Genomic DNA, 25,353 nt, shown 5'->3' on the forward strand with positions numbered 1-25,353 from the left:
TAATAAATGCCCACATACCTAAAATCTAATCACAATATACTGTATGCATATTCATATAAACATAAAAAAACAGGAAGAAAAAAAAGTTAGCCTTATTTTTCTTTCTTTTTCTCCTTGCCAGTGTATAGTAGTTGCTTTACGTTCAACTATTGTAGCATGTGTTGCGAGTTACTGAAGCAGCGATTACAGCCACTGTCCACAACCTCTGCGCTCTAGGAGCCACCTTGCCATTTCAAACAGGGTTCTCCAATTCTTTCCAGAAGTCCAAATTCGATAGGTGAAAATGGTTCCGAGGTCTCGTGCCTAATGCAGTTCTTGTACTGACAGAAACTCCATTGCAATTAATTCTGTACCGTTATCAAACCGAACACACGTAATGGTCATATAATGGTCAGTGATGAACTTCTCTTTCAGTGTCACTCTTAGCTTTCAAATAAACTGTTATGGGTCGATAGGACAAGCCAAACCTCCACGAGCCACAAAAGCCACAAAACTAGTTTTTCTTGGTCCGTTTTTCCATTTTTATTTAAAACATTTTGCCAGACATGATGCCTATTGTGCAATATTGAAAATTTTCCCATTCAGTCCCTGTTGAATTAATGAAACACGTTTTATTATCAGCTGCAGCCAATGCTGATAATGCCAACCTGTCACTACTGGGGCAACTCATTTCTAAACTAAAAGACAAATATTGTTCACAAAAAAAGGTATGACCACATTCTATTATTGGACTGTCGTTTTTTATTCAATAACTCATTTTTTCCAAACATGTACACAGAAATTTCAATGATTTTATATATATATATATATATATATATATATATATATATATATATATATATATATATATATATATATATATATATATATATATATATATATATATAAACATACATGTTGGTGTATATAATGATATTCTCTAAAAAAATCATAAGGGCATGGGACATGGCTGCTGTGCGCTTAAAGAGAGGAAGGTAGGTTTCTGCTGTATTATTTTGAGTCCACACAAAGGGTTCAGGATCTGCTAGACAAACAGTTGAAGGTACAAGGGTTACAGAAGATATCCAGTGCATTTCAGCCAAGCATGTTGGGAGAAAGAACATGTGGGAGCTGCCTACATCGTGGAGAACACCAAACAGTTACTGAGCTTCACAATACTGCACCTTTCCCCATTCTGAAGGGGAAAGAGTGTGTGAAGAAAACTACTGGAGTTACACAGTACATAAACTTGTTTTGTGATGCTTATTTGACACACAGAAACTCTTGATCGCAAGACAGATGCTCTGGGTCAGTTTTCCTGATGGAGCTTGTTATAAAAAGTTTTTTTATTATGCTTTTTTTAAATGTTTTTGGAAGATGACACGTACAACACATTCACTGCTACAGAAATTAAATTACACGCTGTTCTCCCTCCCAACATAACTTCACTAACATGAAATAGGATTTGGGGTGGTGGTGGTGGGGGGGGGGTTGAAATATTCATGTGGGTATTCATATTTTTTCGAAATAAAGGCCCTATGTAGAAGCACACCTTTGGGAAAAAGTGCTGATCAGGTTTTATGCCTCCGACTCTCATAATAATATGGTCACAGGAGCTGAAATTCTACATCAGCACTCTTCCTTTGGGATGCATTGTATACATTTACCCATTCTTTGGTACAATTCAGCTCCATTATCATAGAGCAACATCCAATTCAAACTATCTGGCTCTACGTGAACTGATACATTAATGAGAAGGGTGTGAGGACGCTGGGGGGTGTGTGTGTGTCTTTTGAGGAGCGTCATCCCAAGAATGACATCCATTAAAATGCGCAAATTACATTCCTATTTCCTTTTGAAAGTCAAGGCATCGCCAATGTATGACTATGAGTGATTTCTCCCCTATGTAACTACAGGTATGATGAGTACAGTAAAAGTGTGTGCGTGTGCACAAGGAAGAAACTGTTTGAAACAGAGATGAGAAGAATGTGAGAGTGGATTTAGAAGGATTGGTGTGGACTTCAGACCCAGCAGCTGCTGTGTGATCAATGGAAAACCTCTACATCATACCCAGCTGCATCAGAGAGTTGGCATATGCCATCGGCTTGACATTTGGATGAGGCTGAGGAAAAGTAAAAAAAAACAAAAAAACAACTGCATTTATTACAGCAATAATAATACATACTAATTATATGAGGTTGCTAAACCACATAATTTTTTTTTAAATGATGCACCAAAAGGAAAATTCTTGGTCAAAACTAGATACTTTGGACACACTAGTAGTGAAAAAAAGTTCTTCACACTTTTCTGAAATAATTATATAAAGTCTATTCATATTTATTTACAGTGATTGCAATGTATGGCATTTTCGGACAAACTTTTTCCTCATCAATAACCTTGTGATGTCCTTCATTTGTAAGTCTCTTTGGATAAAAGTGTCTGCAAAATGAATTAATGTAAACAATGTATAAAAAATTAGGGCTGTCACCGTTTCATTAAAATTCCTTAACGCGTTAAAATAATTTAAAGCAAATAAATTACGGAAGTACGTGAAGCTGTGTCATTAATGTAATTTTCGTCACGCAGTTAGATGATGTTAGAAGTCGGGAGGTGTATCACAATCACACTGAGCATCTACAGCACCTGTAAACCTGGAGGAGGAAATGTCCATTCTAACTCTTTGACTCGATTCTTCTTTTCTGTTTGTGATCAGGATTTTTAGCCGCTGAACTCTGGGAAAGTGTTCAGTGATCCAGTAATCGAATTCATTCAAACAGTCCAAAACAGCGCTAATGTAAAGAAGCTTTGCTTGCTTTAAAACATTGTTTCTGAAGAGCGCAATTTTGCTGTCGTACAGTAAGCTCATGAGAGTCTGGTATATATTGATGCACAAAGAACAAAACATGCATGTGCATGCTCTAGATCACTGATCTCACGCTGCATTGTTGTACAGGCACATTTCAGTACATTTGCACTGTTTCCACACACACTCGAGAAGGATAATGTTTGATTTGTCATGTGTACATTGTTGTGTTTAGTCAAAGCGGTTGATTTAGGAGTTTTTTTTGGTGTCTCCGTGTGGCTGGTATCACAGTCTCAAATGAAAACAATCTCGTTGTTGTTGCTCAGTACACAAACTATACAATGTGAATTATGTAACGCTTTTTTCTGTAATGTTTTTTTTCATGGGTGCTTAGGTGAGTATAAATGTATTATTTCATATAATTATATGGACTCCTTATATTTGGTTATTTGGTGTCTCCAATGATCCTTGAAGCTTGCAGAAAATACAGTTTTCTGATTGTTTACTTTGCTGGATATAGCAAATGATGGCAAAATGAACGTGTTTAATGAGGTAAATGGCGTATGCTTAACTTTACTATAAGTGTGCGATTAATCGAACAACAAGAGTGCGGTTAAATCGCAATTAAAAAAAGACTGATTGACAGCCCTAATAAAAATGTAATTCCACTGACCACAGCATTAAACTGGTGGAACTCTGGCTTGAGGTCTGATCCCCTGAGATGAATGTAAGCTCCTTTGTTTCCCATCTGGTCACTAAGAGCAAAAAAGAAGCACACAGAAAAAGAAAAAGTCAGTAAGATATACATACAATTTGTAACTGAGTCTGTAGTAAGGCATTCAAACAGGGCCTAAAACTAACTTTTTGCCACACCTCCCAATGGCTAAAGAAAATTTACTGGCCATAAATATATTTGCTCTGTCATGAAACCTTAATTAAAGTTACAAACTTATTCAGTCAAGAGTAATTGTTCTTTGTTTTTTGTTGTTTGATTAACATTAAGAACACTATTATTAGGCTGCTGAATATTAGGCTGCTATCACTATAAGAGCTGCACGGATCCAATAAAATGTTACAAAATACGTTTTATTTAACTTATCAAATATGATAATCGTGGTAAATCAAGAAAATGAGATTCAAACAATAAGACTAACTGCGTTGAGCTATGTAACAATGAATCATTTTCTGTCAATAAAGGTATCCAAATAGTTGCTCATCTGCCTAATAAAACACATAATATATTAAATGTCTTTGGTGTTTCCATGGAAATCGAGGGTAACGCAGACATGACGTCATTGACAGGCGAAGCAATGAGTTACTCTGGTTGAAATTGGTAATTTCTCTGGATTTAAACATTGCTGGAAACATTTGGGATAATGCAAGTACACAAGTCAACTAAATACTTTATATTTTAATCCTACAATCTTACATATTGTGCCTTTAATATGTCCTCTCTGAAAATCACAATGCACTAATAAGGGCAAAAATACACAATAAGGACAGAGATTATCATACCAGTAGTTTGGTGCTGAGAACACGGTTATGCACTTCCCTGAGTGAGTGACCTCGTAACCCTCGGCTTTCACCTCATGACTGCGCACTATGTACTGCAGTTTGTTCTGATCCAGGAAGCGCTCTGTAACATCAGGCCCAAACTGACAGCTCACACCCCGCTTACTGACGGATCGTCCGTTCTGGAAGAGAACACACATCAGTCAAACAAAGGAAAGGTGAATGCTGTGACCTAAAATGTTTGGTTAGCTAAAGGAGGGGAACGGGAACTAACCTGCGGCTGAGGATCTGACCACAGGAGATCACACATTGGACCTGTGCAACAGAGTTAAAAATTACTACTTGAGTGTTACATTTTCCGATGAAAATGTTTGTGGTGCTTGGCTGTGAAACATTTGATACCACTTTGCTAGTGCTGTGTGTGATTGGCTGTGCTTTCTGAGTGGTCTTAGTGCAGTGTTGTGTGGTTGCTAGGGTGCTCTGAATGGTTTCTGGGTCCCTCTAAATTGTTGCTAGGTCATCGCTATGTGGTTGTTATAGTGTTTGGGTGGTTGTTGGAACCAAGCTGTAATAGGGTGAAATACACTGCAAAAAATGCTTTTCTTACGTAGTATTTTTGTCTTGTTTTCAGTCCAAATATCAAAAAAATCTTAAAAACATTAAAAAGCATTTACTAGACAAGCAAAGGTTTTTGTCTTGTTTTGGGGAAAAATAACTTTAAAATTTTGGTAGTTTTTGCTTAAAATAAGCAAAATAATCTGCCAATAAGGTAAGCAAAATAATCTTGTTTTCTGTTTGAATTAAGATTATTTTGCTTACCCCATTGGCAGATTATTTTGCTTATTTTAAGCAAAAACTCCCTAAATTTTGAGTTATTTTCCCCCAAAACAAGACAAAAACCTTTGCTTGTCTAGTAAATGCTTCTTAAATGTAAGATTTTTTAGATATTTGGACTGAAAACAAGACAAAAATACTAAGTAAGAAAAGCATTTTTTGCAGTGTAAATATTCTGACAGTTTTTCAGTTTGTATGTTATTACCAGGTTAAGCTATTAAATATACCATGTGGCTGTTGAATGCTTGATTACAGTTCCATATCACTTCGCCAAGTTATTTTAGTTTAATTATTTCAAGGGTCCTTACAGCCTTCAGCCCGTAATGGGCTGTCAAAATGGCTGAAAAATAAAATTCACATTTTATACTTAAATATGACTAATATGCGAATCATATTTCAAATTTCAGAGGGCGTAATGAAAAAATATTAATGCATCGCATGAAATAGTTTATTCAAAGCAATGAAATAACATGACTGAACAAAAAAAGTGCATAACGTCTAAACTAAAGTTAATTCTTTTGATATTTTATTAAAAAAATTAGCAAAAATCTAGCCTTTCATGTAGAGCAGGGGTCTCCACACTCGGTCCTGGAGGGCCACTGTCCTGCAGAGTTTAGCTCCAACCCCAATTAAACACACCTGAACCAGCTAATCAATGTCTAACTAGGGCCTTGTAAGACACTAGCCGCGTTTCCATTACAGATTTGCGCAAAACTTTTGCGATATTTTCTAAAAGTCGACAAAAAAATATTGCGAAATGACAGCGTTTCCATTAACTGATGTTATGCGACTAAAACATTTTTTTTCCTCTCGTGATAAATCATTCCAAAAATCATGCTACGTATGTTGTTAGGTTTATGTATATCCCAGCCACCGCACGCCATTATTTTTAATGGAAAAAGATGTGCGTGTTATAGCACTGATGGCAAGGAAAGCACCTTATACTTGAGCGGCACATATGAGGTGTTATGATAAATTGTGGCATTTTATATTCTATTGTTTTTTTATGAGTTTAATAGAGAACTCGTCTTCTGTCCAAACATACCATCATCTGTAAAGAATGATCGACTTTTACATACGCCAGGTTATTGTGACGCATTGCCACATACAGAGACGAGCGAAAACTTTGAATTTGCATGGTGGTAACTCAACGTTTTTTTAACCACTTCGTTATTTTGGCTCGGAATTTCGTTTTTTGGAAATATACACTGAATTTAGAAATACTTTTGAAATGAAATGCGTTTAATAAACAAAATATATTTTTGAAATGAAGACAGCGTTTGGAGTGGATTGCAAAATAATCTGTTCCCTGAGTCCACGGCCTTTGCTGTTATCGTGAGTGTACACAAATAAAAGTAGACAGTTTATAGTTTATAATTATGTCTTGCACTTATCTGTATGGCTAAACATGACGGAGTATTTTAAGTTTCCGCTGGAATAAGGAAAAAATTCATCAAAAGGCGTCGGAAAGAGGGTTAAAGAAAACGTAGCCTATTTAGATTCATATAGTTAGGCTATGTCTAAATATTATAATCTTTTAATTTCATATGTTGATTATGAAAAGTGAGCAGCATGAGTAAGGCTACATAATCAGATGCGCATATGTCTGGAGACATGGATTTTGAGCACAATTGAATTGCGTTTTCTAGAAAGTCTTTCTTTAAAATTAATTTCGTTTTGTATAAATTGTATTTTAATTTTGATCAATGTTTAATCAACTATTTGGCTGTAGGCTATATTTAATAAATAAGAAGCAAACCAAGATCGTCGGGAATGGATAGACCTAGTCTTTGAGCAAGGCTGAAACTATAGCGTCTTTCTGTTTTAATACATTTCTTGAATATATGTCATAATTACAGTAGGCCTATAGATAGTTATGATATTTGTGGTTGCACCGGGGTCCGTCATTATAAAGTTACGCCACTTTCCTTATTAGGAGAAAATATATGTCGTTTTAACGACATAAGATCTCGTACATACTTGAGTGGGAAAAAAATGATATGTAGGCCCTATGTGAGAGCAATGCGTGACCGTACCAGGTGACCTGTAAATGCGAAAAAAACTGTTTCCATTGCAGTTTTGCGAAAATTTTCTTTTTCGAATTGCCTGAAAAACCACCTCATGCGAGCGTAAAAACTTTTTTGCGATATATGGGAGTTTTCGCGAAATTGACGCGTTTCCATTGGCCGTATTTTCGATTCGCAATTTCAATTTGCGCAATTTGAAGGGTAATGGAAACGCGGCTATAGATTAGCTGGTTCAGGTGTGTTTATTTGAGGTTGGAGCTAAACTCTGCAGGACAGTGGCCCTCCAGGACCGAGTGTGGAGACCCCTGATGTAGAGCATACCAGCTATATATATATATATATATATACAGTGCAACAGTACTGTGAAAAAGTCTTAGGCACGTTAGTATTTTCACCCCCCCCAAAAAAAGGTTTTAAGCCAGTTATTTATATATTTTGCTGTAGCGTGTCAGTAGAAAATATCAGTTTACATTTCCAAATGTCCCTTTTGCCATTAATTGTAATTCCAGTGAGATGTAGGCACAAGGAGTCTGACAACAGCTGGTATGCTCTACATGAAAGGTTAGATTTTTGCTAAAAAAAATAAAAAAAAATATCAAAAGGATTAACAATGCAGATTTGTGTTACAGCCATCTTTGATCATATTTAACAAGGGTGCAAACTCTTTTTCACACACATATACACACAGCCACTCACCTAGGAACATTGACAGTTTTCTACACCCATCCACCACTCGTACTTTTGATGCATTAAAATGCAAAGACTCTTATCATTGCATCTTGTGTGCCACTGATAAGGCGGTCTTACACACACCTAAAATTTGCATTTGAATGTGGATTTTTATATTAAATTCAACGAATATTCAAAATTCAAAATGTAATTTGACAGTGCTAGTTTGCACAGAATCATTATTTCTATGGTAAGTCCCCATAAAAAATTTAAATCCAACGTGTGTGAGTGTGTTTAAAATATTTGATGCAATCAAGGTCCAATAAAGGTTGGTTTAAAGCAATTAATTAATGAGATTTTCCGATGCTCCGTGACCTAATCTAAAGTGAGACCTATTTACTCCTAATAACCATTAACAACTCCTTTACTACTGGTTTAAAATACTCTACATCACTTCTATGGTTAATAATATTTTAACAAAGCATAAAAAACATGAACTATTTTTATGAGCTAATTAAACAATAATAATTGTGTTAATTACAATGACAATGAATAAAGAACTCACTATTTTTATATAGGCTATTAATATATTAAATATGCAGAGAGTACAATATATAAACTATTAATTAATAGTTTGAAAATTATTTATACATATTATAAAGTGTCTTTGAAGTGGCACAAATGTGACTGCTAAAAAAGATTTAGTCATGCCAGCATAAAAAGTCACAGTCTGGAGCCTTGGTGTTGGTTTCTTCTTAGCCCGAGTCAAAAAACAAAACAAAAAACAAGTCTCTAGATTCTTCTTTCAGTGTAAATCTATGGGAATATGTTTTTCTGTTTTACAGTCCACCAGAATAAAATCTTAAATCAAGTAATAGCAGACCTCTCAGCAACAAGCCACATTGAGGTCACAAACAGTGCAGGGCCGTATAACCTTTGACATTAACAATATTATCAGGCACGTCTTACCAGAGTCTGGAGGCTGCCTGTTCCTGCCTATCTTTCTAATGTCATCTAAGGTCACACCATCCTCACTAAACAGTCCGCCATGCATCACCTGAAACACAATTAAACTCATACTCAAATTCAAAGACAAAAATACAAAGTGGTATAAATCCGACTGCAGAATACTCCAGGGGTGGGGATCTTCAGGCACCTTACGATCTGATCCGATTCCGAGAGTCAAAGGTGCGATTCAAAACAATATTTTATCTATTTTTATTCTTGTTTATTAAATTATTTTACTGACTTGAAAATCTTTAACTCTTTTTTTATTTAAATACATACGTAATTATAAGCCTTTTTTTTATAATTACAAATTTAAAAACTTTATAAAAACAATTGAATGTTAAGACTTTTAAGTATATAAACTGATACAGCTTCAAAACATAAAAGCAAGTAGTAAATAATAAAGAGGAACAAATAAACATATTACAAGCAATAAACATATTACAAGCAATAAACAGAGTGCTTTCAGTATTTAAAGGTATCTGAACGTTCTCCATTCAGGAGCTGCGACTGATTTTTCTCTTTCTCAGCTTTACTGTTGTTTAATTATTACTGATGACATCCTAGACAGCGGGAGATCTGCATTCATACTAATGCACAGGTCTCTTTTGAAATAATATAAGATGTGGTTTGTCCTGTCTGATTAATCCTTTAGGACATAATTGACTGCGTTTACGTTCATTTCATATCATAAAATGCATGTATACATTTAACCACGAGTCTCACTAGGGCTGGACCAGAATATTTGAATATTCGTTCGGTGGGTTGGTATTCGATGTTTAATTTTGGGATACGAATATTCTTCTTTTTTTTTTTTTCACGCACACCTGGCATCCGCCTCGAAACGGTTCTCATCTGAGCCTGCATATGTTTACACTATCAAATCTGGCGAAATACAATACTCTTTTTTTTACAATTATCTTATAGCCAAGCCATTTTTAATAGGATGGACAGTTGAATAGGAACCCAACCTTGTTATAATTTTGCTTCTTCTTAGCGTTCCCTGCAACGGAGTATTCTCTGTCTAGAGCGCACAACTGCATGAGCTTCTACAGAAGTTCGTTTGACATTGCGGAAAATAGAATAATAGAAGCAAAATGTATTCGCCTTTCTACCCGTTAGGGATGTGACGGTGAGAAAATTTTCCCTCACCGTCACATTACAGTGCATGCGATTTAGTGGCGTTTTCGAATTAGCGCCAATTCGGGGGCGGGTTGCTTGAATGGTGGGTTCATTAACTTATTATTATTAAATGAAAAACACAACAGCAAAACAGTACAATGACAAACTCACTTAAATAGGCGCTTTTACAATTCGTGTTGAGACCAAATCTTCTGCTGTCATCTTGTCATTCAGCTCCTCACTCTCTGATGAATGAAATCTGACTCCTGCTGCTGGTCTGTGCTGCGACTTCCGCAGACACGTTCAGTTTTTGTGTGTAGTGTCTATTCTCTAAAGCCGGGTTTCCACCGCAGGAACTTTCCCCAGGAACTAGGAACTTTGGGGTGGTGCTCGGTGTGTTTCGACCGCAGGAACCAGGGTCTAAATGAAGTTCCGGGTAAATATTTCCCCCTCTGAACGGCCCTGCTCCCGAGGTAGTACTTTTTCAAAGTTCAGGAACTTTCGGGGGTGGGACTTGGGCGCTGAACATGCAGATTGGTTGAGCTCACGCAGCATTTTATTTCAACCGGCATTTTGCGAGTCTTTTGCGAGGATCATTCTGCATTCAGCAAATATCAGCCTTGCTCTTTCTGTCTGATGGCGCGCATTCGTCTCAGCAATCGCACGGTCAATGTCCGTAATAGCTGATAATAACATACTTTGTCTTATTTTAAATCTAGCTTTACGAGCTTTCAGAATACGCTTTAGTATCAGTGCTCATGTCTTTTCCGCCATTTTGTTAATTACCTCTTTAGTAAACCAATACATAACTAGCAAAAGCAGCGTTGCTTGAATCTCCTGTATACTTGTTATTGTTGCAGACAGTATTGCACAAAATTATTACTGTCCGTCGGTGACTGGGAGGAGCAGTCGCACTGCGCGCAGTCCTACATCACCGGACTAATTTGCCTAATCTTCACGGTACTTTAGACCGCAGTGGAAACGCAGACAGCAGCAGGTAGTTCAAATTGTTCCGGGTAATTTCGGTGGAAACGGGGCTTAACTGAACTAAATAATTTTATTACTATAAAAAAAAAAATCTAAACGATGGTGGGGGGCGGTACCGCAAGTGTTGTAACCGGTGTTATGCCTGTTAAACCTGTGTTATGCCTATCGCAGCAAGCCCGTTATTATTATCAATCTAAATGAATCTAATGCGAAATATAGGAGCTTTTTACTGGGAAGTAACAGACGTGTGTGTTTTGCATCACTAGTGCAGTGTCCGTTCTCTGAGCATATAAGCCCTGCCCGTGTGAGGCGCGTCGCTTCTCCAGATTCCTGCCTTTATTAGAGAGAAGAATATGTTCAGCCCCCTCTCTCTGAAGCTTTGAATATTAGGTGTTGATTACTACCGAAGCTTCGAAGCCCAAAAAATTATATTCGGACCAGCTCTAAGTCACACACAGCGCATGAACGAGCGTTCTTTACAAAGGGCATGAGCATTTTAAATTGATAACAGCCTTCTGTCGGTGAGTTACACATTTCTAACATATAAGCACACTCCATTCCAAACGACATTACGAAGGCGTCATTTGAGCATTTGTAAGGAAAATACCGGTGGGCGAAACCGCACACTGCCAGCGTAACATCAAGCAAAGCGCGCATTTCTCAAAGCGCATATCCTGTGCAATGAAGCCCACGAATGTCCTTTTAATTCTCATAAACCTTTCCAAATTTTATGAAAAACTATTTTATGGAAGGTTTTGCTGTTAAAAACTAAGCTCAGAATCGATCCAGATTTGTTGGAGAGAATCGCGAAGCATTGACTTTTTCTCCCACCCCTAGAATACTGCATACTGAAACTGACAACTGATTTGTTCCTTACCAGTACTTTGTTATTGATGCACTGGGCAAGAGGGAGCCACTGGAAAACTTCACTGAAAAGCTGGAACATCTGGGCAGTGTACTTCGCTTTCACCTCACCCTCGAACCCATACATCTGATTCATGTTATCTGTCTCATGGTTACCTTCACAAAACAGAGAAAATACATTTCAAATGATAACATTTATCTCTCACACAAATATTTGAAATGTTTTTCTGCTGGTACAATACAAGGAAGTGTTGGTGTGTCCTCACCCCTAAGCAGGTGGAAGTGTTCTGGATAGAGCAGCTTGAAGCCAAAAAGCGTGAGAATGACTTCTACAGAGAAAGAGCCACGGTCCACAAAGTCACCATTGAACAGCTGAGATCCTTAAGTCAAGGCTAATGTGTATAGCAACAGTTTGGCTAAACTATATTACTTGGAGGAACAATTGTATATATTATTATGACTATTATTAATAATAACAAACTATAGAACATTGGTGCCTTTCATCATCTTCCTGCTGCCAGGGTTTTTAAAAAGAATCAAGTCACTCGAGGCCATGTGTTTCTGTTTTTGCCACAAGGCACAAGGGGCCGTACACTGTGTAAAAGAATAAATCATAAAACAATGCAAAGGATAAGTGTGAACTGTGTAGCTTATTCACTTAAATCAAATTAATATGATATAAATTTTCTGAGAACAGCTCTCTCTCTCAATTAAGATTACAAACCCAAAAGGAAAAGGATACATAAGGATTAGTTGGAGATGGTAAGCTGTTCAACTCAAAGATATTTAGAAGATCATAGTACTGGCCATGCGTGTCCCCACAAATAGTCAGTTTCTCTGTCTAAACAACAAGATAAATGAACAGTGAGAACAAGAAAATCATTTCATTATGAAAGGGAATTACATTTTTTTACTAAGGACGACAAAAACACACAATAGTCCTGTATGAAAGAGGAGAAACTGAATTCAATTGTTTAGTGACAGAAGTCACAACTCATCCTATTCCCTTACCTCTTTTAACGAAACTTCAACAAGACTCGGAAGTTTGGATAAAACTTCTTTAGCTTGAACCAGCATCTGAAAGGCAGACATTTTGATTATGACCATGGGTCAATGACGTGATTGTTTTGTAGGATCTATTGATTCATTTTTTTTAAATAATACATTAAAATGCAATTCATAAAGACAATAACTTGAACACACATCTTCCATGATAAACATGTCAAGTTTGTCATTTGAGATTTTTTTTTACATTTCTTCAGAATTACTGTACTTTAAGCACAAATTGATAGATTTGACCATTTAGTTTCCTGATTTATTATATTTACTGTATGATATAAATGAACACATTCTCTAAATCTAAATTAACTCATAGTGAAACTCAATTCAATAGTTTTTTTCTACTAAAACAACAAAAAAAGACTTCATAATAGGGCACAGAAGTTGCATAACTACAATTTAAAACCATGTTATGTTGAAGTCTTATGTTAAACTGTTCACATTTTTTAATTTACATCAATCTACACTCCACAACCCATAATGACAAAGCAAAAAAACTGATTTGTGACAACTGCAAAATTAATGCACAAGTATTCAGTACTTGGCTTTGCCCTGAAGAAGACCATCTGTTTGGTCGAAACATGTTGGCTCTTGTAGTTTTTTAAATATGAATTAAGCCATACTTAATAAAGGCTTTTAATTTATTCCTTCTCCTCTTTTACGTTTGACTGAGTGCCTGGGACCTGCTTTTTTTTTGCTTTTTTTGCTATTCAGTACTTAGTTGAGTTTTCTGCAATTCTTCTCCTTAGATCCTTTCAAGCTCTGTCAGGTTGGATAGGGACCATCGGCATAAAGCCTATTTCAGGTTTCTCCAGAGATGTTTGAATGGGTTCTGGGCTCTTTCTGAGCCACTCAAAGACATTCACAGAGTTGTTCATATAACCACTCTTGTGTTGAGACCCAGGTATACTTCATTTTCCGCGTTCCACCCTGTCTCACGCGCAGTTGAGCGTGCGAGCCTTTCAAAGTATACTCCTTGGCCGTGAGCATGGAAAGTCAAGTCACCTTTATTTATATAGCGGTTTTTTCAATGCCGATTGATTCAAAGCAGCTTCACAGTGTCAACAGGAAAGAAGAGAAAACTCTGGAGAAAACAGCGATGTCATCGTCCAGCTCAGTTCAGTTCTCATATAGTGTCAATACGGGCAGATCAGTAATATAGTTGAATATTTAGTGACACAAGCTCTCAAGTCATTTGCACGTGCTGTCGTATGCGCATCGTCCGCACGGTCAGAAAAATGGCCTGCACACAAGCTTTAAATTTAGTGTGCTTAGGCTCATTGTCCGAGGTTCTGAATGCTCTGGACCAGGCTTTCATTAAAGATATATCTATATTCTATATCTATATATATATATATATATATATATATATATATATATATATCTATATAGAAAGTATTGAAGTTTTTTATTTTTTGTCTGGCTTTCTTGTAATGTCTTATTAACACTGAACCTTAAATCTTATGATTTTAGTATTGGGTCATTCCTTGTCAACTTAACCAGATGTCCCCGGCTCAAATTTAGAATTTTGTAAATATTTTTTCTGGTGGAAGACTTACATAAATGAAGAAGAAAGCCACAATATTAAATGTCATGGATTTACTGAGTAATTCACTATTTTGTGGAGAGGGGTCAAAATGTTAACATTCACCTGAGATTTGAAGCCAAATTACAGGGGGTAAAAATTACTTTACAAATATGGCATCATCATTATTTTTTAAATCTGTTGACTTTATTTCTTGATTTTAATCGATTATCATTTTTACGAACCAATATCGATTCATAGTATTTTTTTTCCCTCACTATGGAAGTCAATGGCTGCAGAGATCTGCTTGGTTACAAACATTCTTCCAAATATCTTCCTTTGTGTTCAGCAGAAGAAGAAAATTTATACTGGTTTGGAACAACTTGAAGGTGAGTAAATGATGACAGAATTTTCATTTTTGGGTGAACTATCCCTTTAAGTAAAATAAATAATAGATGAATAGATGTTTCAATATCTGTGTATATGTGTGTACTTGAAGAACATTCACCTGGTAAGCAAACTTTCTGTGCAGTTTCTTCTGGTCTTTGAACCAGTCCATTAACTCTTTCATGAACGTCAGTGTAACTTTCCCATCTTCAAGTTTAGGTCCAGTATAGTCATCCTCGATTGCTGGTGGGAGAGTATAAAAAAGTTTGAATCACAGGATTCCTAAATCTTAAAAAATCAATAAGAAAAAATTTTATATTCTGAAACCATGTTCCAGTAAATTGTTCATTTCTGCAACAATGAAAAGAGTGTCCATCAACTAATTACTTTAGACCATAGGACTTTTTGCTGCCTTCTCAAAACAGAACATTGGCCATAAAGATTAATAATAGCTGGTCCTATTATTATAATTTTTATTAGGTCATCTTATTTAATATAATGTACCTCAATTAAATAAGATTTTCCATGAGAATAAAATTGTTTTACCCCCCAGAAGATATATTTGTATGACTGACACTCACTTTTGTGACAATGAAGTACTGAGTAATATTAATTAACAAAATGTACTTACATGTACATAGGGTAAAGGTAAAAATGTAATAAACCTCCAAGCACTTACTCATGTTCTCGATGTCTAAGGAGTCGACTACTGATCGCTTGAGCTCGTCGCTGGCAATGGCCCGTTCAAAGGCCTTCTGTTTGACAATCTTATTGCATTCCTGGTACTTCATCTTGGCATCTTTGTCATTGGGACGAACTCTAACTACCTGTAAAATGAAAATGACAATGGCACGGAAAACTTTTACAAAAAAATTGTTATTTCACTTTTGTGTGCTGAGCTGAATGATGTTTTAAGGCTAGAAATTATATTTCATGGCCCAGTTAGGGAATTTTTCCGCAAGGCACTACAGTTAACTTGTACCTAGGTATAAGATTATCGTTCCCATGATGCTTATCTTTAAACAATCTCTGAGAATTATTTATTTTACAGAAAGGTTCACTTTAAAATGCACCAAATATTTATTTTACAGAAAGGTTCACTTTAAAATGCACCAAATATTTATTTTACAGAAAGGTTCACTTTAAAATGCACCAAGTAAATAAATGGAATAAATTGGAGATTAGAACACATTAATTTCCTTCAGCTTAAAGTAGACAAAAAGTTACTTGTTCTTTGGGTTCTTTACTTATTAAACTTGTTAAAGTGCCAGAATCGTAAAACAAAGAAGTGTTGTCTAAGGCCCCGTCCACACGGAGACGCGTTTAGCTGTAAAAACTTTGTGTCGTATCAGCGTTTTGTCCAGACGCATCCGGCGTTTTGGGAGCCTGAAACCGGTATTTTTTGAAACCGGGTCCCAGAGTGGATAAATCTTCAACAGACACCCTTGCAATTTCGTGTGTACAGCCAATTCGTATATTTTGTGAAGCGGTGATGTCATCATACCACGTCCCACACGGTAAAGACTAGAAAAGGATACAGCTACGCCAATGGGACATTTAATTACTGTATTTGCATTATTGTAAGGGTAGGTTTAGGGTAGGACAACATAACAAATCTGAAGCACTTGACAGTGCACGGAATAAACTAAAAAGAGCAGAAAGTTTCTCCGTATTCGACTGCTAACTACGTCAACTAATTCTAACACTACCAGTCTACTAAATCATCTACCAACATTCTAATGAGCGTTAGTAGACATGTAGGTGCAACATTACTTATAGTCAACAGCATGTGTTAAGAGGACAATAAAAAATTCAGTGAAACCAAAAATTGGACAACAAAAGATTGGAAAATGTTGCCTGGTCTGATGAGTCTCGATTTCGGTCAAACTTTTGAGTAAACAACATGAAAGCATGGATCCAGCCAGCTTTGTATCAACCGTTCAGGCTGGTGCTGGTGGAAAAGCTCTACAGAAAACAATAGTCATCATCCAGCTCAATTCTGTTCCAGTTTTGTTCTCATCCAACACGGTGTCAGTAGCCTGGATGCCAGCCGAACTTAGCCCCGCCCACGACATTTGAGCTCGGGCAGTTCGGTCTGGACTTGATCCGTAGAGGAGTAATTATGCCCGAACAGAAACTGTTCGGACCAATGAAATTATCAGGGCGGGCTTTATAAGATGATGGACAGATGATAAACAGTAACGTAATCATCCACATCATCAAAGAGCGCTTGGGTTGAATTTGTTCTAATCCTAAACGGAGAACTTGTTCGTATATGCATTCACCTTTACTATTTCTCTCAGAAATGATGATGGTGTTGGTAAGTACTCTGTGTATCCTTAAATTCTTTTTTTTACTACACCGGCAAAGATCGTTTACACTCATCTTTTTCTTCTAACGTTACTCATTCCAGCATTCGGGCAGACAGGGTTGCCAAGTTTTTTACAGCAAAACCCACCCAATTGGCTTTATGCACAGCTGCATTACTTCCTGAACTTCAGCCAGCTCCTTTGTTTCCTGTCTGCCATTATTGGACAAACTGATTAATCCAGGTGTCTGATTATTGTTGTGGTGACTACAGGCACACCTGGCTTAATCAGTTTGTCCAATAATGGCAGACAGGAAACAAAGGAGCTGGCTGAAGTTCAGGAAGTAATGCGGCTGTGCATAAAGCCAATTGCTACTCAAAACTAGCCAAAAATAAGCCCAATAGCTTTCCGGGGGGGTTCTCTGGAAAAAATGGCATTTGGGGGGTAAAATGTGTGTTATTTTGGCAGGGCTGCCAGCTAAAATTCGCATTCCTGGGTCTGTATATCACATAATTGGGGTCGCTTCAACCCGCGGACGTGGAAACACAGTGCAGTTGAGTTCTGTTGACATTTGACAACTAACGTTATGCGTTGCTCTGATTGGTTGTAGGTCTATCCAATTGAGGTCTTTTCTGGTTCGGTTGAAACACACCCCATAATCACAGCCCAACGGAGCAGTATCAGACTCATATTCTGACTAGAATTGAGTATGACGACGTCAGGCTACGGTGACAGTGCAGTTAGGATAAGAATATATTCTCAATGGTGATCACTGCATTTGATTTAGATTTTTTTTTTTAAAACAAACAATTAAAGTAACGAGAATATAATGAGTCTTACCGTTTCGTAATCTTTGAGAGCTGCTTTAAACTTGCCCAGGGCCATGTTGGAGGTGGCTCGCCGATAATAGCCCTTGATGTAGTTCTTGTCCAGCTCCAGGGCTCGGGTGGCATCCGCCAGCGCGTAGCCATAACACTCTGTGCGCAGGTACGCCAGACTCCTGTTACCGTAGTAGATGGCATTGGTCGGGTTTAGCTCCACTGCTTCTGTGTAATACTTGATGGCGTTCTCATAGTCCTTATCTGAAATAAGAGCATTAAACCATTAATGCCACCATCCATGACACAGAATGGATCCCTCTAAAATATACGAGATAAAGTCATATACATAGGGTGTATTTTGGGGTGCGAAAAACGATCACTTTAAAGTCAACATTAAACGGGAAATGCGATAGTCTTTTCTTCCCTATTGTGGCGTCTATCAGAGTGAAATGCTTCTTGAACAAGACATTTTTTTATCATTTATATGTAAATGACATTAATTAGGCGACCATTTAGCTGCGCTCAAGTTCAAGATCATTTGCGATTTATAGATTTCACATCTGAAAGAGAGGTGTATGTCCACACACACGGCCTGTGTCTCGGTATCTCCTCCATGCTCTTGAAACTGTGCAGGGAGACACATCAAACCTCTTTGTGATGGCACCTATGAAATGTGCCATCCTGGAGGAGCTGGACTACCTGTGCAACCTGAGTGGGTTGCAGGTACTCCCTCATGCTACAGGCAGTGACAAGGACCCTAACAAAACACAAACTAAAGACAAATCAGTCAGGAAGAATAAGGAGAGAACAATTGTCTATGGCCACCACCTGCAAAACTATTCCCTTTTTGCGGGTTGTCTTGCTGTTGTCACTTTAATTTGCACCAAAAGCAGGTGAAACTCGTAATCACTTATACTTCCTAATTGTATAGTTTGATATCCCTGAAGTTTAATTGACTTGGTGTCATACTGTGATGATTAAGTGTTCCCATAATTTTTTTTGAGGAGTGTATATGTGCTTTATTTACATGCATTTGGCGTTTCTTCCAGTGTCTCAGAGTGGCTCTGTTCACAGTAAATGCTGCTCCACATGAACTCATTCTTTCTATGTGCTGTTTGTTTGGGTTTCCAATAACATGGGAACGCATATAAAGTCTGACTCTCTTTGCATTAATTGTGAAGTGTTGCACTGTTTTCATTTAGATGCATAAGAGAGAGAGAGAGAGAGAGAGAGAGAGGAGGCAAATTCTTCAGGTTTTTTTAATAAATCAAATGTACATTCATGTTCCAGTTACATTTCACGTTGTCACATTTTCCTGGTTAAATAAACAATACTTTACATCAAAAAAAAGAGAAAGAAACCCAAATAGGATTATATTTAGTATTTTTTAACAATGTAATTAATGTTCTATATTTATTAAAAACAAGTATAAATCTCATCAAGTTAGTGTTTTAAGCATTTTTACAATAAAAATTCTCAATACCGGCAGGAAATTACTGAGGTGCACTTGAGCAAAGGCAATCACTCCCTGGCAAAAAATGGTGTGTGTGTTCAATACTCACTGCTGTGTGTGTGTGTGTGAACTTGGATGAGTGAAATGCAGAGGACAAATTCCGAGTATGTTACCATCATTCACATGTCACTTTAAAGTGAAAGTAACGTGAGGCCAAGTATGGTGTCCCATACTCGGAATTAGTGGGAGTGATTGGGGGTTAGGTGCCTTGCTAAAGGGCACCTCAGTCATTTCCTGCCAGTATTGAGAATAGAAACCGCAACATTCGGGTTACCAGTCTGACTCTTCAACCAATCACTTACATTAAATTCTCTCAAAATAAAAATGACACTTTGTAATACCACAATACTGACAAGCAAACCGCAGAGGAATGCAAGCAACCGCCACAACCGTGATGTTCACGTTTTTTCTTTTTTACACAAGTCTATGCCCTTCTTGTTTTACAATTCATGCATGTGTATTGAATTTTAAATAAGATGCATATAATCTCGATTTGAATATATGTTAAAGGTGTAAAGATGAACATGTTAAAACAATTTGAATGGAAAGCAAGGTCAAATTGAAATTTTATATTATTATTACTACTACACATGGGGTGAATCCAAACATAATAACAGTAGTCAATCTTAAGGTAAAGGTTAAGGCATTATAGATTAAAAAACTAGAGGGATCTACACCTAAATGTAATTAAAAACACTACATGTGTGTTCATCGCATCAAAAAGCAAATATGAACAAATATTTATTTAATCCTATATTTAGATTTTTTTATGAGGAAAAATATATAAAAGTGTTGTTTATTTATTAATTACTAAATAAAAATAATAATTAGGAATACATTGTGTGGAAATGTTACAGTTATTCCACTGTCTGGGTCGTGTTTTAATCCTATTACATTTTAAAATGCTAGAAACATCCACAGTTTAACTAATGTTTAATTTTCACAGCAAACATGCATGCGATTTTACTAAAAAAAACATCTATTGAACAACATTATGCTGATTTATTCGGATTAAATTATAAGCAGAGTGCAGGCAAAAAATCCAAATACATTGTATGAATGAATGAGTGACAGATCTCGATTCCATTAGATAACGAGAGTGTCAAACAAGTACAATGAGTTCACATCGTTATAATATTTGCTGTTATGAGAGCATTTTCATTGTAGTGTAGTGGCGACAGTGAAACAGCATTATTACACCATCAACAGCTCGCCTGACAGTTCATAGCAGGACTCAACGAAAGCGTCGATTATCTAATCTCTCCTTGTCATATATGTTGAGTAAATAAATCATAAGTACGATTAAAAAAACAATAAAGTCTGATGAGTGAGTGTTGCATGTGTCTGCCTGATTCATCATGTGTTGCTCATGCTCATCTCACACACATTTCCCTACTATTAAACTCATCAGTCCTCATAAAACCACAAACTCATTCAAAACAGCCCTATCCAGTAAATAATAATCCAGTCTCTTATTTACACTGGGTACCTGACGTGCCCTTACCTTTAAAGTAGTTATTCGCCTTCTCCTTGAGTTTCTCTGCACTGGAATTCCGCTCTTCTTCCGCCATCTTCTCACTGCCGTATTCCGTCATGCTGCCGTGAGTGCGCGAAGAGCTGTCGCAAACACTTGCGAGAGGGTCGTAAAGCGATGTTCGCCTAACCTCTAGAACAGTCTCCAGTGCAACATAAACTTGAAATGAACGATATGAACTTTGTGCAAGTAATAGCAAAATGTTGTGAATTACGTTGTCCACTTTTAAAAATACACATACAAAATGCATTATAAATGAGAAAAGATGCCGTTTAATGTACTATGAAGTAAAATGATAATACACATCGTAATTAAAACCTTTTCGTTTGATCTCAGCAAAGAATAAAAAGGTGAATTGGTTAGCCTTTGCCACGAGGTGAATGTGCATTGTGCCGATTGGCAAAGTGTAGTGTTTTGACTATGCCTGTAGAGGGCACAACAGCTTTATTTTACAGGTTGGATTTTTACAGTTGGGTCGACTCATTTACATTTTATTTTAAACTACATTTTAATTTCACTTTGTGTTAAATGTAATCTATTTTTCTCTGAGGAAAAATAAAATCAGTTTTAAAGACAAATGTTAAAACACGTAAAAGTGAAAATGAGTACTTTCACTGGAGTAGGGTATCTGTACTTTTACTTGAATTGTGTATACCTTCTTTAGAATATGATTTTCTTGTCTTTGATGGGTCTGTTTGATAAGGTATAGATTATTGTTTCTGAGTTATCAGGTATTTGTATCGTTTTTAGCTTCATTGTGAGATGTTTTACATGCTATTACCATTTATTCTCTCTAAAAACAAACAATGATCCATTCAAATGAAAGACAAGACGTACCAGCGATTTTGCATCACTTTAACATGAGATTTTTAAAACCGTTTAACCTTTCCATCAAGGTTAAAAACAAACCTACAACAAAAGAATGCCATAATTAGATTTCCTGCTTTCACTTCCCAATCTGCACACAAACTCTTTTGTAACATAATGAATTTGTTTATAAAAAAACGAACAAACTAAACTAAATATGGGGAAACATAACAGACTTTGAGAGGAAGCATGCAAGGCCAAAATAAATATTAAAACTGGAAAGAGGGAAAGCATTGTGTGCCATTTCTCCAGATTTGTAAGGTAAATAATTTATAAACCTACGCCTACACAGAAGAATAGGCCTTATTTATCCCCGCCCCTTTTCAGCACTGCACTGTGTTCTGTCTTCCCATTTATATTTTTACAGCATGACCGCTCGTTTTAAAATCTTTCTGGTCCGCTGACATTTGTTGTGACATCTGTTTCAAACATTACAATGCTCATGATAACTTTCATTCAACTCTACAGTATGTCTGCACCAGCTAATTACTCTTTGACAGCGCTGTAATAGAAATATATAGAGATACCGCAAAAACTGCATCCAACCTTCATAAAAGATATCCACATGGCTCCAGGGGGTTAATAAAGGCCTTCTGAAGCAAAGTGTTTGTGTGAGAAAAACATCCATATTTAAAAATTATAAGCTAGAATATCTAGCTTCGGCATATCGCTTCACTTCAGAAGGCCTTTATAACCCCCCTGACTTTATTAGTCAACTTAAACTTGTTGTTGTGCTCCTTAAACCATTCCTGGACCATTTTTGCTTTATGGCAGGGCGCATTATCCTGCTGAAAGAGCCACAGCCTCCAGGGAATACCGTTTCCATGAAAGGGTGTACATGATCTGCAACAAGGCTTAGGTAGGTGGTACGTGTCAAAGTAACATCCACATGGATGGCAGGTCCCAAGGTTTCCCAGCATAACATTGCCTAAAGCAACAAACTGCCTCTGCCGGCTTGCCCTCTTCCCATAGTGCATCCTGGTGCCATGTGTTTCCCAGCTATGTGATGTAAAAGAAATCGTGATTCATCAGACCTGGCCACCTTCTTCCATTGCTCTGTGGTCCAGTTCTGATGCTCACGTTCCCACTGTTGGCACTTTCGTCTGTGTATAGGGGTGAGCATGGGCACCCTGACTGGTCTGCGGCTATTTTTTTATAAAAATACAAAATTAATTCTAACTGAAATTACAGACTGCCCTTAAGTATCTAACACAGGAGAAAATAGGATACAAAGAAAATGGCACACAATTCCCTATTATTCCAAATGCAGCCATACCAACAGAATTCACACTAAATGAGTAGGGGAGAGCGGGGCACAACCTAACGCTTTTTTTGACTTTCTCAGTTTGTGTTAATCCACTTGGGGTTCAGAGTATTTATTTTTCCTCACATTAATTGCACACATGTCTAGTACAATTATGTGGTTTTGTTTCATAAATACAGTGTATAGTTTTTTCTTGATTTACTCCGAAAGAATGGAAGTGAAATGTGACAACATGCCCCATAGGTAGGGTCCACTGTAACATGTGGCGGGGCACAATGTAACATGACCAAATAACAGCTTAAAATGTTCTCTGATATAATAAAAAAAAATATCCAAGACAAACTAAAATATTTTGTCAACAAAACACAATTATTACATTTTTAAAATATATATATTTTTTATCATTAAAAATATAAGCATTTTTGAGTTTAACTACAAACACATAGCTAAATACAGCTATACAGCATAGTTCAAAACATAATAATAATTAATCTGAACATTAACTCTCAGTCATTATTCACCCTTTTCTCTTGGTTTCTCAAAATAATTCATAAAAGTATAGAATATAATATCATATTTCTAATAGGGGCTCATTGTAACGCAGTTACAACACACCCCATCTGCACAACTGTGATTTAAATCGCAGCTCGTGTCTTCTGCTGTTAGATCAGCATTAAAGAACCATCTCAACTGTTAAATAACAGATTTAAGATTACAATAATATCAGATTTGTCTTATTTTAAATAAACACAAAAAAAAACAGAGATGAAAACTAAACTTAAGTAAGAAATTTACTTTTGCTATGGTTAAATAAATGTTCAATAATATCTTCCAGAGATTTTATCATTTTGGTGCTATTTTTTCTCTAAATAATGTTGATATGGCAACTAGTAAATACACTAAGTTTCATCATTCTGGCATGTGTGGAAAGGGTTAAAATATGCGTGTTACAACTAACCCCGCGTTAGGTTGTGCCCCGCGCTCCCCTACCAACAGTACTTGCAACAGCATCACCTAGGTCGTCAAGTCAAATTTATTTGTATAGTGCTTTCCACAATACACATTGTTTCAACGCTTTACAGAACTTCATACTGTTAAATGTCTATAATGCCTTAAAGGCCTGTACACACCGGGACGAATATCGCACGCGCTTATCGCCAGCGTTTTTCGTGACGTTTTTCGGCGCGTCTTGAGTGTTCACACCCAAGCGATTTCCACTGGCGATGCGCCGAGTGAACGTGCACATTCAGTAGATGCGCTCCCGGTACACAAGGTGGTGCTGCGGCACTTACGCTTCTGACACTGGCTTGTCACACAGAAGAAGAGAAGAGACAGTATTGTGCTTGCCAAAACCACAGATATATTATGTCTATGGCAAAACCATTCACACACTTTTTGCTAACTGGCAAGCAGCATTAGCAGCCCATCTTCTTCTTTGTCTACTTACTACTTCTTCGTCGTATCAATGTGTGCTCGGCAAGACCGATTTTGTGCTTGAGCGCCACCCAGTCGTGTTTTACTGTCACTTCAGCAGCTCCAGGCACGTGAACAAAAGCGCCGATCTCATTGGTCGGACAGTTTTTAACGCGCCGCGTCAAAAGAAAAAAACGAACCCGAGGCATTTTTTTTAAAATGACGCTTTTACGCCTGGCGTTTTACGCGTCGGTGTGAACACTCACATTGGCGCCCATTGTTTAGTCACGAGGCGTTAAACGTCGGCGATAAACGCGCGCAAAAAACGTCCTGGTGTGAACAGGCCTTAAGGCTGTCAGTTTGAGGCGATCACTGCATATCTGACGTGCAAGTGATGTGGCCTGTTCAGTAACTGAAATACCAGTTGAAATAAAATGCTGCGTGAGCTCAACCAATCCGCATGTTCAGCGCACAAGTCCCACCCCCGAAAGTTCCTGAAATTTGAAAAAGTACTACCTCGGGAGCAGGGCCGTTCAGAGGGGGAAATATTTACCCGGAACTTCATTTAGACCCTGGTTCCTGTGGTCGAAACACACCGAGCACCACCCCATAGTTCCTAGTTCCTGGGGAAAGTTCCTGCGGTGGAAACCCAGCTTTAATGTTCAATGTCCCTGTAAAAGCAAATAAAATAAAAGAATAAGAGTCTCTGAAGTCAGTTTTAAAGCGGGTATTGCAAATGGTCAATTTCATTAAAGCATGGTGATTGGAAAAGGAAATAGGAGCAGAACATGCAGAGCTTCTATTTAACACTGAGGTGCACTGGCTCTTCAGAAGTTGGGTTTTAATTTGCCACTAC

The 25,353-nt window shown here is 37.2% G+C and overlaps 1 protein-coding gene across 1 annotated transcript; it reads right to left on the reverse strand.

The window, feature by feature from the left end:
* Window positions 1–1,296: 1,296 nt before the first annotated feature.
* Window positions 1,297–21,014, reverse strand: ppp5c (protein phosphatase 5, catalytic subunit; the record flags this gene model as incomplete). Its single annotated transcript, XM_079823748.1, has 13 exons — window positions 1,297–2,101; window positions 3,456–3,537; window positions 4,298–4,476; window positions 4,569–4,609; window positions 8,794–8,881; window positions 11,819–11,961; window positions 12,072–12,177; window positions 12,548–12,646; window positions 12,817–12,882; window positions 14,898–15,019; window positions 15,456–15,603; window positions 17,926–18,167; window positions 20,924–21,014. The coding sequence occupies 13 exons, from the start codon at window positions 21,012–21,014 to the stop codon at window positions 2,039–2,041; spliced, it is 1,470 nt and encodes a 489-aa protein (XP_079679874.1). The 3' UTR covers window positions 1,297–2,038.
* Window positions 21,015–25,353: the final 4,339 nt, after the last annotated feature.

The sequence above is a fragment of the Gobio gobio genome (assembly GCF_949357685.1).
Source record: "Gobio gobio genome assembly, chromosome: 8".
NCBI classification, from domain to species: Eukaryota; Metazoa; Chordata; class Actinopteri; order Cypriniformes; family Gobionidae; genus Gobio; species Gobio gobio.